Here is a 12,805-nt window from a genome sequence, read left to right as displayed (position 1 = left end):
TACAAGATTTGTAACCATAACAACCTTTTACCGTTGAACTTTGAGAGCTGGAAATATGTTTTATTATGGAGTAGGAGGATCCCTAATCTGTGGTGGGCCCAATGACCACAGCAATGAGCAATTGACTTTTTAGTGATGCTAGCCTGAAGACAGGAGAATTTTAGATGGGGATCCTGTACTTGATCACAACCCTCCTGGAATGTGCCTATTTACTGGGTGACAGAGTGGTTAGCACTGTTGATTCATAGTGCTAGGGTCCTGGGTTCAAATCCTGGCTTGGGTCACCGTCTGTGTCTGCGTGCTTTCCTCTGGGTGCTCTGGTTTCCTCCCACAGTAGGTTAAGTGGATTGGCCATGCTAAATTGCCCCTTAGTGTCAGGGAGACTAGCTGAAGTAAATGCATGTGGTTATGGGGATAGAGCCTGGATGGGATTGTGGTTGGTGCAGACCTAATGGATCGAATGGCCTCCTTCTGTACTGTAGGATTCTGTGATTTATAGATGTCAAATACACATGTAACTCACCCCAGCTACAGCACCTTCATGGGAATCTGTAAATTCCTAGCACACTGATATAGTAAGGCTAATTAGGTGAGATAATGGAGGACAGCAGAAACAATAGAACAAAACCTCAGTAAAATATGGGAGAATAGACATCATCTGGTATGTCCAACCTTCAAATAGAATTATTAAAAACTGGATTAATCTCTTGAGATGTACATGTCACAGCTATGTGCAAATGCGTTGGAGACTCGCAGTATTTTGTCAAGCACTAGCATCAGGTACAACAGCATGTTATTAGACTTGTAATCCAAATACCTGATCTGGCCATTAAAGTTAAATCCACCATGGTTGCTTGGGAATTTCAATTGAATTAGTAAATTAAAGAAATCTGGAATAACAATGTTCAGAAATGAAGCTACTAGTTTTCCGTAAAAATTCTTCTGATTCAGTAATGCCTTTTAGGGAAAAGATATCTTATCCTTATCCAGCCTGGTCTATATCTAACTTCAGACCCATTCACAACTGCCCTCTAAGATGCCCTAGTAAATCATGCATTTGTATTCAGAAGGTGGCTGTAATAAATACTGGATCACCATGAATGTCTACCACTCATGAATGAACTTTTAAAAAACAAATTGCTTTGCTATTTCTTTTAGCTAGTACAGACTCATTTCGCTCTGTAAGCAGCTGCTATTTTTATATTGCCTTAGCAAGTAAATCAATGTAAGGAGAGCTTTGTCAAAGGCTTCAGGGAAAATTAGCTGATGAGCTGCTAATTTATTCTGGAGTTAATCTAACATCAATGGATTTGCCGCCATTACAAAGAACAAAGAAAATTAAGCACAGGAACAAACCCTTCGGCCCTCCAAGCCTGCACCGACTATGCTGCCCGACTTAACTAAAACCCCAGAGAACAAAGAAAATTACAACACAGAAACAAAAAAATTATAGCACAGGAACATTATCTGGAATTACCTGGAATGCTTCAGTGATGATACCAATTCTCCGCACACATGCAACTGTTAATTTGATTTCCCTGCTGTATAATGTATTAACCCACTGTGGCACAGTGGTTAACATTGCTGCCTTAGAAGCACTAGGGACTTGGGTTTGATTCCTGGCTTAAGCTATTGTCTGAATTTTCTCCAGGTGCTTTGGTTTCCTCCCACAGTCTGAAAGACATGCTGGTTAGTTACATTGTCTGTGCTAAATTCTCCCTCAGCGTACCCAAACTGATGCTGGAGTGTGGTGCTAGGGGACTTTCACAATAACTTCATTGAAGTGTTAATGTAAGCCTGCTTGTGACACTAATAAATAAACTTTTCTCAGCCAATGCCTGATTTAGGTTATCAGACACTAGCAAGAAAAAGTAAATCAATTCTAAATTTTTGTATCCAGTTTGTTCTATACATGAAACGAACCAATTTTGCGTTGCTCCGAAGCTGATATATCATCCCAATCTGAGAATAGTTCATCGGTTGAGCCAGCACTTGATGGGCCAAATGGCCTCCTTCTACACTGTAAGGATTCTATGAGCCTGTGTTTTACTGAATATTTTATACGAAGCAAATTGTGCCCATTTGCTTTTATTTCTACAACCATAATGTTCACTCTTTGCAATTGCTTTTTGTAAACCCTAAAGCAAGCCATTGATCAAAAACACGCAGCTGTTGACGAAAAGGAGAATGAAATTCAACAGCTGCATCTAGCTTTGAGAGAAAGGGAACATGATTTCGATCGACTAAAGATTCTTCTTGCCAACAGTGAAGAGACCATTAATGTAAGTCTTTAATGCAGGAATTACATGTACTATACGAATATAAAATATCCTACAGCTATTTTGTATGGACATAGAGGAGCACAAGTTGTACTTTGGTGAGGCAAGAAATTATTTGTTAGCAAACTGCTTCTGTCAACTTGCATGTGCCTCTCTGTGTCTTGATAGTTTCAGAGAATTTAGATATTGAGTAAAACTTTGGCATGTAAACTTGCCTGAGTATTACATTTTTTTACTTCGAATTTAAGAGTGAAATTCAAAATTCATATGTAAAACGGTCCTGCTCTGGTCATTGAAAAGCAGCAACTGCTGTAGGAAAGTCTTAATTGGAGCCATTTACATGCTAGTGTTGAGAAACAGTTTGCAGGATTATAGCCTGTGGAGAGAAGGGCAGAAAAATTAGAAAATAGAGGAATACTTCAATTTGAATGAAAGTTTAGCTTAAATTTCCCATGATAGTTCTCAAACTACAGACCTGAACCCATCCAGCATACTTTTCAATGTGATGCAAAGCGGTTTTTTTAAGTGTCTATATTGGTTGTACTTCAATTTATATTCAATTATAGAAAAAATATTATGAAGTGTGTGGTATCATTGTCATAGTGTCACAAGAAAGTTAAAATCCTTGTTCAAGAAAAAGAAGATAGGAACAATTTATTTCAGATTATTCTTATTCACCTTTTGAAAAGTTAAGTTTTGACCTGAGTGTTCTTTCAAGGCTTTATTGTAAGTTCACATTAAATGCTTTATTTTGTTCATATTCCTATTCCCAAAACTGCAGAGATGTGAAGATGCTGTGTTAGACTGGGGTGGGCACAGTAAGAAGTCTCACAATACCAGGTTAAAGTCCAACAGGTTTATTAGGTATCATGAGCTTTTGGAGCGCTGCTCTTTCATCAAGTGAGTGGAGTCACTCATCTGATGAAGGGGCAGCACCCCAAAAGCTCGACATACCATATAAACCTGTTTGACTTTAATTTGGTGCTGCCAGACTTCTTACAAAAACAGCAGAGAATATAAGATGCCTCCAGTGTTTTCCAGGTCATTTTGTATGACTGCTTTAGTTGTGGTAAGCAGTGCTCTGTTTACTACTCATTTTCATTTTTCTTTGAAGCGCTTGGATGGTATGATTAAAGAAAAAGACGTGGAATTGCAGCATCTTGCAAATACATGCAAGAATTTGCAAAGAGTGAAACAGGAGCTGGAGGATAGCCGAGCACAGTCTCTCCGTGAGAAGGATGCCATTATTTCACAGTTGCAGCAGTCTCTAAAGAATAAGACCGACAGTCTGGAGGTAATTAATCTTATGGCAAAAACTGAAGATTATGCTGAATAGACATTCGTGCTGCTCAGATCCTGTGTAATATTGTGCAAATAAGCAATATATTGGATATTTATAACTGGTTTGATCATTCTGCAATATAATGCTTTTGATGAATTCCTATCCCAACTTTGGTTAACAAAGCCTTTTTTCAAAAAAGCAGTTTTCAGATGCCAGTCTGATGATGATATGAGGGGGATGCACATGTAAGGAGTTTCCATAGAAACCCTACAGTGCAGAAAGAGGCCATTCAGCCCATCAAGTCTGCACTAACAACAATCCCACCGAGGCCCTATCCCTACGTATTTACCCACTAATCCCTCTAACCTTCGCATCCTGGGACACTAAGGGGCAATTTAGCTTGGCCAAACCACCTAACCCCTACATCTTTGGACGGTGGGGGGAAACCGGAGCACCCGGAGGAAACCCACGCAGACATGGGGAGAATGTGCAAACTCTGCACAGATAGTGACCCGAGCCGAGAATTGAACCCAGGTCCCTAGAGCTGTGAAGCAACAGTGCTAACCACTGTGCTACTGTGCCGCCCCGTTTCATCCCACTTCATTAAATTCTTGGGAATTAGATACTTCACTGTGGGTACATAAGTTCTTCGTTAAAATAATTGCTTTTTAATGAAAGTGGTCCTTAACTGTAATATATTTCAATTTATTTTCTAATCCAGGAGATGACAAATTCCTTGCTGGGCCAGGCTCAATGTGGCACCAAAGACTTGGCAGAGCAGTTGAATCAGCGCTTAAAGGTAAAGGAGAAGATGCTGGAGGATGCTTGGGCGGAGAAAAGGCAGTTGAATGCAGAGCATGAGAAGGAGATTACAGAACTATTAAACACCATTAACAGCAAGGATCAACTACTCAAAGTATGTGGCTGAGAAACAGATACAAAATATGTAATTGTTGAATATGTTTTTATTGCTTGCAGTTGTATTGTCAACAGTTTTGATGCAATTGAATACTTTTCAGATGCATTGATTCTGAAATAACTTGAGAAAATTTACACTGCAGTGAAATTTATTCTGATTCATCTCTGGGCTAGACTGCAAAAAAGATCATTATGCCTGGTATTTGTAACAAGCCATGTATATCAACTGCCACAGGGAGGCTGAAAATAGTCCCATCAGTGTCTCAAAACAGAGCCCCAGGAAAACAGCCAAAACCTATGCTTGCTGAGTTTTCACTTTGCCTCGGGTGTTTCTGATGGACCCTGTAAGGGCAGGAACTTTTCCCGCCCTGTATAAAACAAAACAAATGTTGTCTGGTATCAGAGGCAGGATCAGGAGCTCCCAACACAGGCGAATCTTGCTACCCTGGTTCTATCAACAACGGCTATATCTCTGCAGGCTGGTATTCCCCCAAGCATAGTTGCCAGAGTAGAGATGCAGGAGGCTGAATCCCTGAAGAAAACATCAGTCTTATTGTTTAAAAATTCCAGATTACCACCCTTGTACAGGAGCCTAAGAGGGACATGACTTGGAGGTAGGGTGATAGCATGGGCAAGAAAAAGAAATCATTCAAACGATCACAGAATTCTTAACATGTACTTTTGAACCTTTTACCTAGAATATTTGCACTGCTGCTTCCAAAAACACCCTCTTATGAAATGAAAGTGTTGTGTCCTTATTCAATCAATGTTCTGTAATGGTGCCACTGAAACATTCTTTTACTGGGTACCACTTAATCTATTGAGTTCAAATGACTTGATCAGTAAAATTTGGGTTTTTGAATTTTTTTCTTATTGTTGAAAATTGATACCATCAGCCACGCATGGATTCTAATGATTTTTTAAAATTTAAATTTGTAACCTTTTGCAATAGGTGCTATTTTCTTCACAGTGGAAAACTGAATATTTTTATTTTGCTTTTTTTTACAGGAGGCATCAGAACGTTACAACCGCCGTCTAGCTGAGCTTAGTCGTGAGATTCAGGGACTGAATCGCCAGAGCCTTGAGAAAGACCAGGAAGACTTGGGCCTGTGGAAACACGACTGTCTGTTAAATCAGGAGCAGGTACTAGAAATGGCTCAACTTAAAGCTGCTTCAGATGAAAAGGATAAGATTATTAATGTGAGTATGGCTCCACATCTAGATGTATTCTTATAAATGACGTGAAATTGTACTTTTACCTCTCTTAATACTGCAAGAAATACGAGTCTCTGTGTTAAACTGATAACAGTCTGATTATCTCTTGGGCAGATGTGCAGTCGACGCTGAATGTAATGGGATTCAAAATGGTTAATTAAAATCAGACAGAAGCCAGTTATTTAAATTTAATTGCCTTGTAATGTCATCCAAAATTTAGTCAACATTATTTATATACTTTAGTGACATTTGTAGGGGACAGGAAGAGATTCTGCTTCTTATAAGATAGGTCAAAAACCCCTGAGGGAAAGCAAGATCCTCGCAGAACCAGATTTATGCCATTTTTTAGAGGTCCTTCCAAAGTTAGGAAAGATTTTGGGATCCATGTGGATTTTCGGGCTCCCGATGACAACCAAATTTAGCTTTTTTGAACTTTAAGAAGACTGGTTTTAGTGAAAACGGCTTCTTTGTTACAGAGCGTTGTTAGGAATAACAGTTCTGACTTTTTCATTGACAATGGGCAAAGGCTGCGAGAGACAATTACCTCATTTTTGAGGTGGTAAGCCAATTGAAAAGCTCATTGGGTGTCTCATTATAATGAGTTCGTCAATGGTGTATTATTTATTTCTGTGACTGTAAAACATTATGACACAAATTACAATCTTTTTTGATAGAAACTAATGGAACATGGACAAAAGAAAGACCAATATTTTGCACAAAATGAAACCCCAACCCCCTCGCATATTCTTGAGCTGAAACAAACGATACAAATATTGCAAGAACAGCTGCATGAGAGAGAAGGTAGGTAATAGCAAAGAAGAAGTTGTAAAATTAAAAACAAGTTGTTTATGTAACTTACCTTTTGGTACAGTAATGTGTGTATGTGTACACTTTTGGGAAGTCAGAAATGTTCTTTGATTGGAAATGTTTAGGAAACCCTGTTTCAGTCATATAATAGAACCAAGTTTTAGAATACATTTATGCCCTCTCAGCATGCCCCCATCTGATTGCTCTCCATAATTAATGCTTGTCCTTTCTTTCTATCACTTAGCTGAATTAAATCAACATGAGCCTGCAGAAGATGAGAGTCTTGTTAAAGTGCCCCAAAATGAGAAGAACTCAGCCAATCTGAAAAAAGAACTCGCTGAAAAAACTGAAGAACTAAACAAGGCCCTAAAGAAAGAAAATGAGGCAAAAGTATATATCTGCTATAGTTAGAATAAGTTCAGACATAATTGATAGTTAAGTGCTGTTCAAATTACTTCATATAATTCACATCTGGGTGACTGCCTAACTGAATTTTTTTTATACTTCTTAATTTTGCAGATGGAAGTGGTTCAACTCCAGTCTTTACTTGACAAATTGGAAGAAGATACTCGGGCCCAGGCTGCAAATATTGAGTCATTGTCCAAAACCATGCTGGTCAAGGATGAAATTATTAAAGTAAGACTTTTAGGCCATCTTTTTTTGTCCAATGGGGTAAATTTCATTTTTACTTGTTCTTGGATGTGTGCGTTGTTAATTCACCTATAACAGGTGGCGGCAAGCCATTTTTCTTCATCTGCTGCAGTCCGTGTGGTGTAGGTACCCCAACAGTGCCTGTAGGGAGGGAGTCCCAGGATTTTGACTTAGTGACAGTGAAGGAACAGTGATGTAATTCCAAGTCAGGATGATGTAAAATGTGAAGGGGAACTTGCAGATGCTGTGATCCCATTTGTCTGCTGCCCTTGTTCTTTTAGGTGATAGAGTCCGTGGATTTGGAAGACACTATCAAAGGAATGAGTTGACAAATAAGACCATAAGACATAGGAGTAGAAGCAGGCTGTTTGGCCCATCAAGTCTGCTACGCCATTCAATGAGATCATGACTGATCTGATATAATCCTCAACATTTTCCCGCCTTGTCCCTGTTGTCTTACTGATTAAAATCAATCTATCTCAGCCTTGAACATACTTAACAATCCAGCCCTACAGCCCTCTATGGTAAAGAGTTCCACGCATTCATTATACTGTAAGACCAGTTGCCATAAACCTCTGACCTCGTCAGTGGCTGTGAATGGAGTTTTGGCTGAGTACCAAATTCTCCATTCTCGCTGTCACAGATAAGATCAGAGAACCTCATCCACTGTGTTTTGTAGATAGTACACATTGATGCCATTGTGCTTATAATGGAGAAAGTAGATGTTAAGATAGTGGATGGGCTGCAGATCAGGTGGGCTGCTTTATCCTGGATTATGTTAAGCTTCTTGAGTGCAGTTAGGAGCTGCATTCATCAAGGCAATTGGAGGGCATTCCACCACCACCCTGACTAGTGTCTTTGACAGACTTTGGGTAGTCAGATGTGAGCTACTCTCAATAGAGTTCCCAGCCTTTGATTTTCTCTAGTAGCCACAATATTTATGTGGCTGGTACAGTTCAGTTTCTGGTCAATTGTAACCATCACAATGTTGAAAGTGAGTGATTAAGGGATGATAATGCCTTTGAATATTCTCTTTTGTTGGAAGTGGTCACTGCCTGGCATTTGTGTAACTTTATAACTTGCCACTTATTAGCCCAAGTCCGAATGCTGTCCGGATTTTGCTGCACGTGGACACAGACTGCTACTTTGTATCTGAGGGGCGGCAAATGGTACTGAACATTCAGTCATCAACCTGCATCCTCGCTTCTGATCTTGTGACGGAGGGAAGGTTATTGAAACAGCTGGAAATGGTTGGCATTAGGATGGTACCCTGAAGAACTCCTGCAGCAATATCCTAGGAATGAGTCAATTACCCTCGAAGAACTATAACCATCTTTCTTTGTGCCTGCTGGGGCTCTTAAATACTCCCAGATTTCCCCGCTGATTCCAGTTTTCCTTCAGTTTTGCCAGACTTGATGCCACACCGGGTCAAATGTTGTCTTGATGTCAAGGGTAGTTACTCTCACCTCAACTCCTGTTTGGGTGGAGTTTGAACTTAGAGCATGAACCTGAGCTACTGGGTTACTAGTTCAGTCCCTAGACCACCATGAATGGAAGGTGATTATTCCCTTGTTTTCGTTGTTTCTTTTGTAAACTTTTTTTTTGTTATCACAGGATCTTCAGTCTAGACTTTCTACCTCTGAGGTAAAGAGAGCGGAGCATTTTACAAGAGAGGTGATTGAGCTAAAGGATGGTATCCAGAGGCCTGATCACCCTCCAAGAGAAAGAACTATCATTGGTGGAGACAGTCAGCAGGTTTGTCACCGTTTGCATGGCTACTTGAGCCTAGCTTTTTAGATCCAGTTAACAACAGCACCAAAATGATTGCTGGTTAATTTTTTTTTGCAGTCTGTCCCATCTTTAGAAGATCAGATGTCGGAGGAACACTTGCGTCATGCACTAAAAACAGAACACCAGCTCTACTCTAGACTGATCAAAGCAGTGAAAGAACCAGACAGGTAGAAAACTGTGACTGTTGCTATCTTTATTAAATATGTGGGGATTCTTTTAAAATGAGATCTAGACACGAAGGATTTTGAAGATTCATGCGTTACTGCTTGTAGCTGGCTTATTTTTAAACAAAACACAAGCGTTCATTTGAAAGTAAGATGCTGGAACTCTAATAAAGACGGAAAATGTTAGAAATACTTAGCAACCCAGGCACTATCAGTAAAGTGAGAAACAGAGTTAGCGGGTTAAATTTTGCCCTGGGCTTCGAGACCCAAAAATCGGGACATAACGGGGTCCTGAGTTGGCGATGGCGCCAGCACATGCACATTCATGGAGACAACCTCCTATTTGGCAGCCTCTTAGCCTGCCATTCCAAGAAAAATCAACGCATTGGTTCTGATGAATGACCACAGACCTGAAATGTTAATTCTATCCTTCATTCCAGAGATATTGCCAGACCCACTGAGTATTTCCAAATTTTCTGCTTTTCTGTGCAAGATCTGATGTCGCAGCTTGCTTTTGTCAAGAAGTTGTACATTAGAGGTGGAATTTTCCTGATGCATTTAAAATCAGAGCTTGAACTTGTTTCTCATACTGAGCTCACCTTTTAATGAACAATAAAAACTAGTTAACCCTGCGAAGAAGTTGTTGATGCTTTGCTTTCATTCTTTGCTGCAAAGGATACACAACATCGGTTTCTTAATCTAGAAATTCATGGTTTTAGCTTGAATAAATTACGCTGTTTTTGATTATACATGGTACTTTTAATGAGACTCAGAAGTCAGTAATGTTCTTTTAACACCCTACTCTATGTCTGAGGGGATTATCTAAGGCAGTGGGTTAATTACTAGCCTTTTACGTTTGGGACCTGGGCTCAAATTCAGTTCAGACCCATGCATTTGAAGTTTCTGTTTTATAGCTGCAAGGACTTTTTGAAATGAGCTTTAGTGCAGTCAAATTCCTAGCAGGCGTTGTGCTACATCATAGCTTAGTATCGTATAATTAATATCATTAATATTAATATCATCATAGGGTGGCACAGTGGTTAGCACTGCTGCCTCACAGCTCCAGGGACCCAGGTTCAATTCCCAGCTTGGGTCACTGTTTGCGCGGAGGTTGCACGTTTTCCCAGTGTATCCGTGGGTTTCCTCCAGGTGTTCTGGTTTCCTCCTACAGTCCGTAGATGTGCGAGTGAGGTTGATGGACCACGCTAAATTTCCCAAAGTATCCTGAGACTGAGGGATTAGCTGGGTAAATGTGTGGGATTGTGGGGATAGGGCCTGGGGTGAGATTGAGTCTGCACCAACAAAAATGGGTCGACTGACCTCCTTCTGCACTGTAGAGTTTCTATGATTTCTATAATTTGACCCTCATTCCCAATTCCACTTAGATGGTAAAGGAAAGCTGGCATTGTAAATTAGGGGTGGGGGAGTTGCACTGTAGAGAGAGTTTTATGGTTATGCTGTAATTTCCGTAGAGATGCTTGTTAATTGTATACGAGAGATTCCTCTGGGCCCCAGAACTAATTGATCAATGCTTTTGCTGTTTCCAACAATTGACAATTGGCATTCCTATTATCCAGTACTTCATTAGACTCTTATGGAAACCTATTTATTTATTTTGTGTCTGTCAGAATAAATAAACTGCCCAATGTATGTTATATTGTGTACATTTTTATAAATTGGCTGTGTGAGGAGCTCTGTTACTTTTTTCCTTTCCCATGACGCTGCTTTTTTAACACGTATTTGTGCAGCCGCAGTCGCATCCAAGCCTTGCAGATGGAGCTGACAGCCATTCAGTTGCTACGGCAACAGCTTGAGGAAAGCATTCAAATTAATCAAAATCTACAGAAGAACTTGGAACAGCAAATCCAGGAAGCAAAAGGGAAAGCAGGTGGGATGCAAATGAAAACGTTGTACTGCATTATGGAAAACGATAACAAACTAGTTCCTGAAAGACTTTTATGTAAAAAACAGTTTATTAAAAGGTAGATTTAAATAATACATTGCATTTTAAATGAATGGGAGCCATGCAGTTTTGGTTTTGAAGGATTTTTAAGTTGCATTTGGAAAAGCAAGACTAACCCCAAACAATTTGACCTATTCAACAATGGACATCACAGCAGTTTGTTTGTACACTCAGTCCACCAATGTGGACATTATAGCAGAAGTCATGGGGTAGGGATCACAAACGGGGATCCTGACTGATGTCGACTTTTTTCCTTCCCTCCCTAGCCCACAGACATTGGGCCAGATTTTACCAATCGGAGGCTAAGTGCCGGATACGGATGTAAAACGGATCTGAGCCTAGAATCCTCGTTCCAGCACGCCCATGTGCTTTTTGCCGGCTCTGGTCTGATCTGCGCTGTGGGTCAGGGCTTAGCACTGCCAGAACGATCGGAGCTCTGCACTGTGCATGCGCAGTTTGAAAAAAAGTCTGAAACAGCACACCCAGGTGCGAAAGACAAAACAAAACAGAGCGCTTGGGGTGGGGTGGAAAGACCTCCCACCCCGCCGGTAGAGCACATCCCCAACCTACCTGGATTGCTGCTCCCCCTCCACCATCCTTCTGACCTGCACTCATTGATGTGGAGATGCCGGCGTTGGACTTTAACCTGGTGTTGTGAGACTTCTTACTGTGTTTACCCCAGTCCAAAGCCGGCTGGGGGGAGGGAAGGGGGGGGGGGCGCTCTGCCGAGGGGAGCCTGCCTCCTGGGGGGGTTTGATTGTGGGAGAGAAGGGTTTTGCCTCCCAGGGGGTTCGGTTCACTGGGGTGGGGTGGGGGGGGGGGAGCGGGGGAGCGGTGTAGGGGGGAGGTCTGCGAAGGGTGGTCGAGGAAGATGGGCTTCGGAGGTTCCCCTGCAGAATAGGAATCCGTTCTCAGATTTTTATTCTGCAGGTTGGTAAAGCGCAGATCTGAAACTGATCCGAAGACGGTAAAATGGGATTTGGCGGTAGAGTTGGGCACACGGTTCATTAAGTTGATTTAAATGCATGCTAATGCATTCAAATCGTCGGGCCGGCCAATTAGGGTGCGGAAATCGGGTGTCGGTAAAGGCGCGATCTGCTTGGTTTCGGGTGCAGATCGCCTTACAGACCCAACACCTGAATTTACTGCGATTTTGCACCCAAAAGCGGGTGTGAGTTCTTGGCAAAATTGGGCCCATTGACATCAATTTAATGTTTCTTATCTGCTGCTTAGAAAAAGGAAGACTTTGCTTTTCGTGACCTCAGGATGTTCCAAAACGTTTCATAGCTTTGCGCTGCCGTGACTCTTCTAGCCACTGCAGACGTCCATCCAAGTGAGGGTAAAAGTCCTGCCTGCTGCCAATGAAAGCTCAGTTGAGTGTGAAATGGCAGCAGGCCTAGTGGATCACGCTAGAATGCATTCCTTGCCAACTGTCAAGCTGATGGGTGCTGAGGGCTCACCATTTTGAAAATTCAGCCCTTGCATGGTGATATAATCCAGGTCAGAAACTACAAGGTGTTTTATGAAGCCTGCCTAAATCATAAGCTTTGCACTTTGAATTTTGGCATGGCTAAGCATAAGATCTATCACTCCAGGTATGATTCAAATGACCCACAACAGAGCTTTAACCAAACAAAGTTTATTTAAGAATACATTTAACACACAGAAAGAAAATCATCAATAACTATTACCAATTACAAACAAGAAAATAAAACATCCATGTAATTGTATAAAC

At 41.0% G+C, this 12,805-nt stretch overlaps 1 protein-coding gene across 5 annotated transcripts in view; it reads left to right on the top strand.

The window, feature by feature from the left end:
* cdk5rap2 (CDK5 regulatory subunit associated protein 2) overlaps positions 1 to 12,805 on the top strand; it is a 117,934-nt gene that overhangs the window by 46,503 nt on the left and 58,626 nt on the right. For all 5 annotated transcript variants that reach the window (XM_080212174.1, XM_080212177.1, XM_080212173.1 and 2 more), the window contains exons 16-25: positions 2,145 to 2,282; positions 3,394 to 3,573; positions 4,283 to 4,477; positions 5,488 to 5,679; positions 6,369 to 6,495; positions 6,746 to 6,891; positions 7,021 to 7,137; positions 8,767 to 8,907; positions 9,001 to 9,110; positions 10,856 to 10,995. In XM_080212174.1, the coding sequence (XP_080068300.1) occupies positions 2,145 to 2,282; positions 3,394 to 3,573; positions 4,283 to 4,477; positions 5,488 to 5,679; positions 6,369 to 6,495; positions 6,746 to 6,891; positions 7,021 to 7,137; positions 8,767 to 8,907; positions 9,001 to 9,110; positions 10,856 to 10,995 (1,486 nt within the window). The remainder of the gene's footprint in view (positions 1 to 2,144; positions 2,283 to 3,393; positions 3,574 to 4,282; positions 4,478 to 5,487; positions 5,680 to 6,368; positions 6,496 to 6,745; positions 6,892 to 7,020; positions 7,138 to 8,766; positions 8,908 to 9,000; positions 9,111 to 10,855; positions 10,996 to 12,805) is intronic.

Source organism: Carcharhinus amblyrhynchos, chromosome 25 (assembly GCF_965287045.1).
Source record: "Carcharhinus amblyrhynchos chromosome 25, sCarAmb.v2.hapA, whole genome shotgun sequence".
In the NCBI taxonomy this organism is placed as follows: domain Eukaryota; kingdom Metazoa; phylum Chordata; class Chondrichthyes; order Carcharhiniformes; family Carcharhinidae; genus Carcharhinus; species Carcharhinus amblyrhynchos.
The sequence above is the reverse complement of the archived record's forward strand: the minus strand, read 5'-3'. Positions and strand labels throughout refer to the sequence as shown.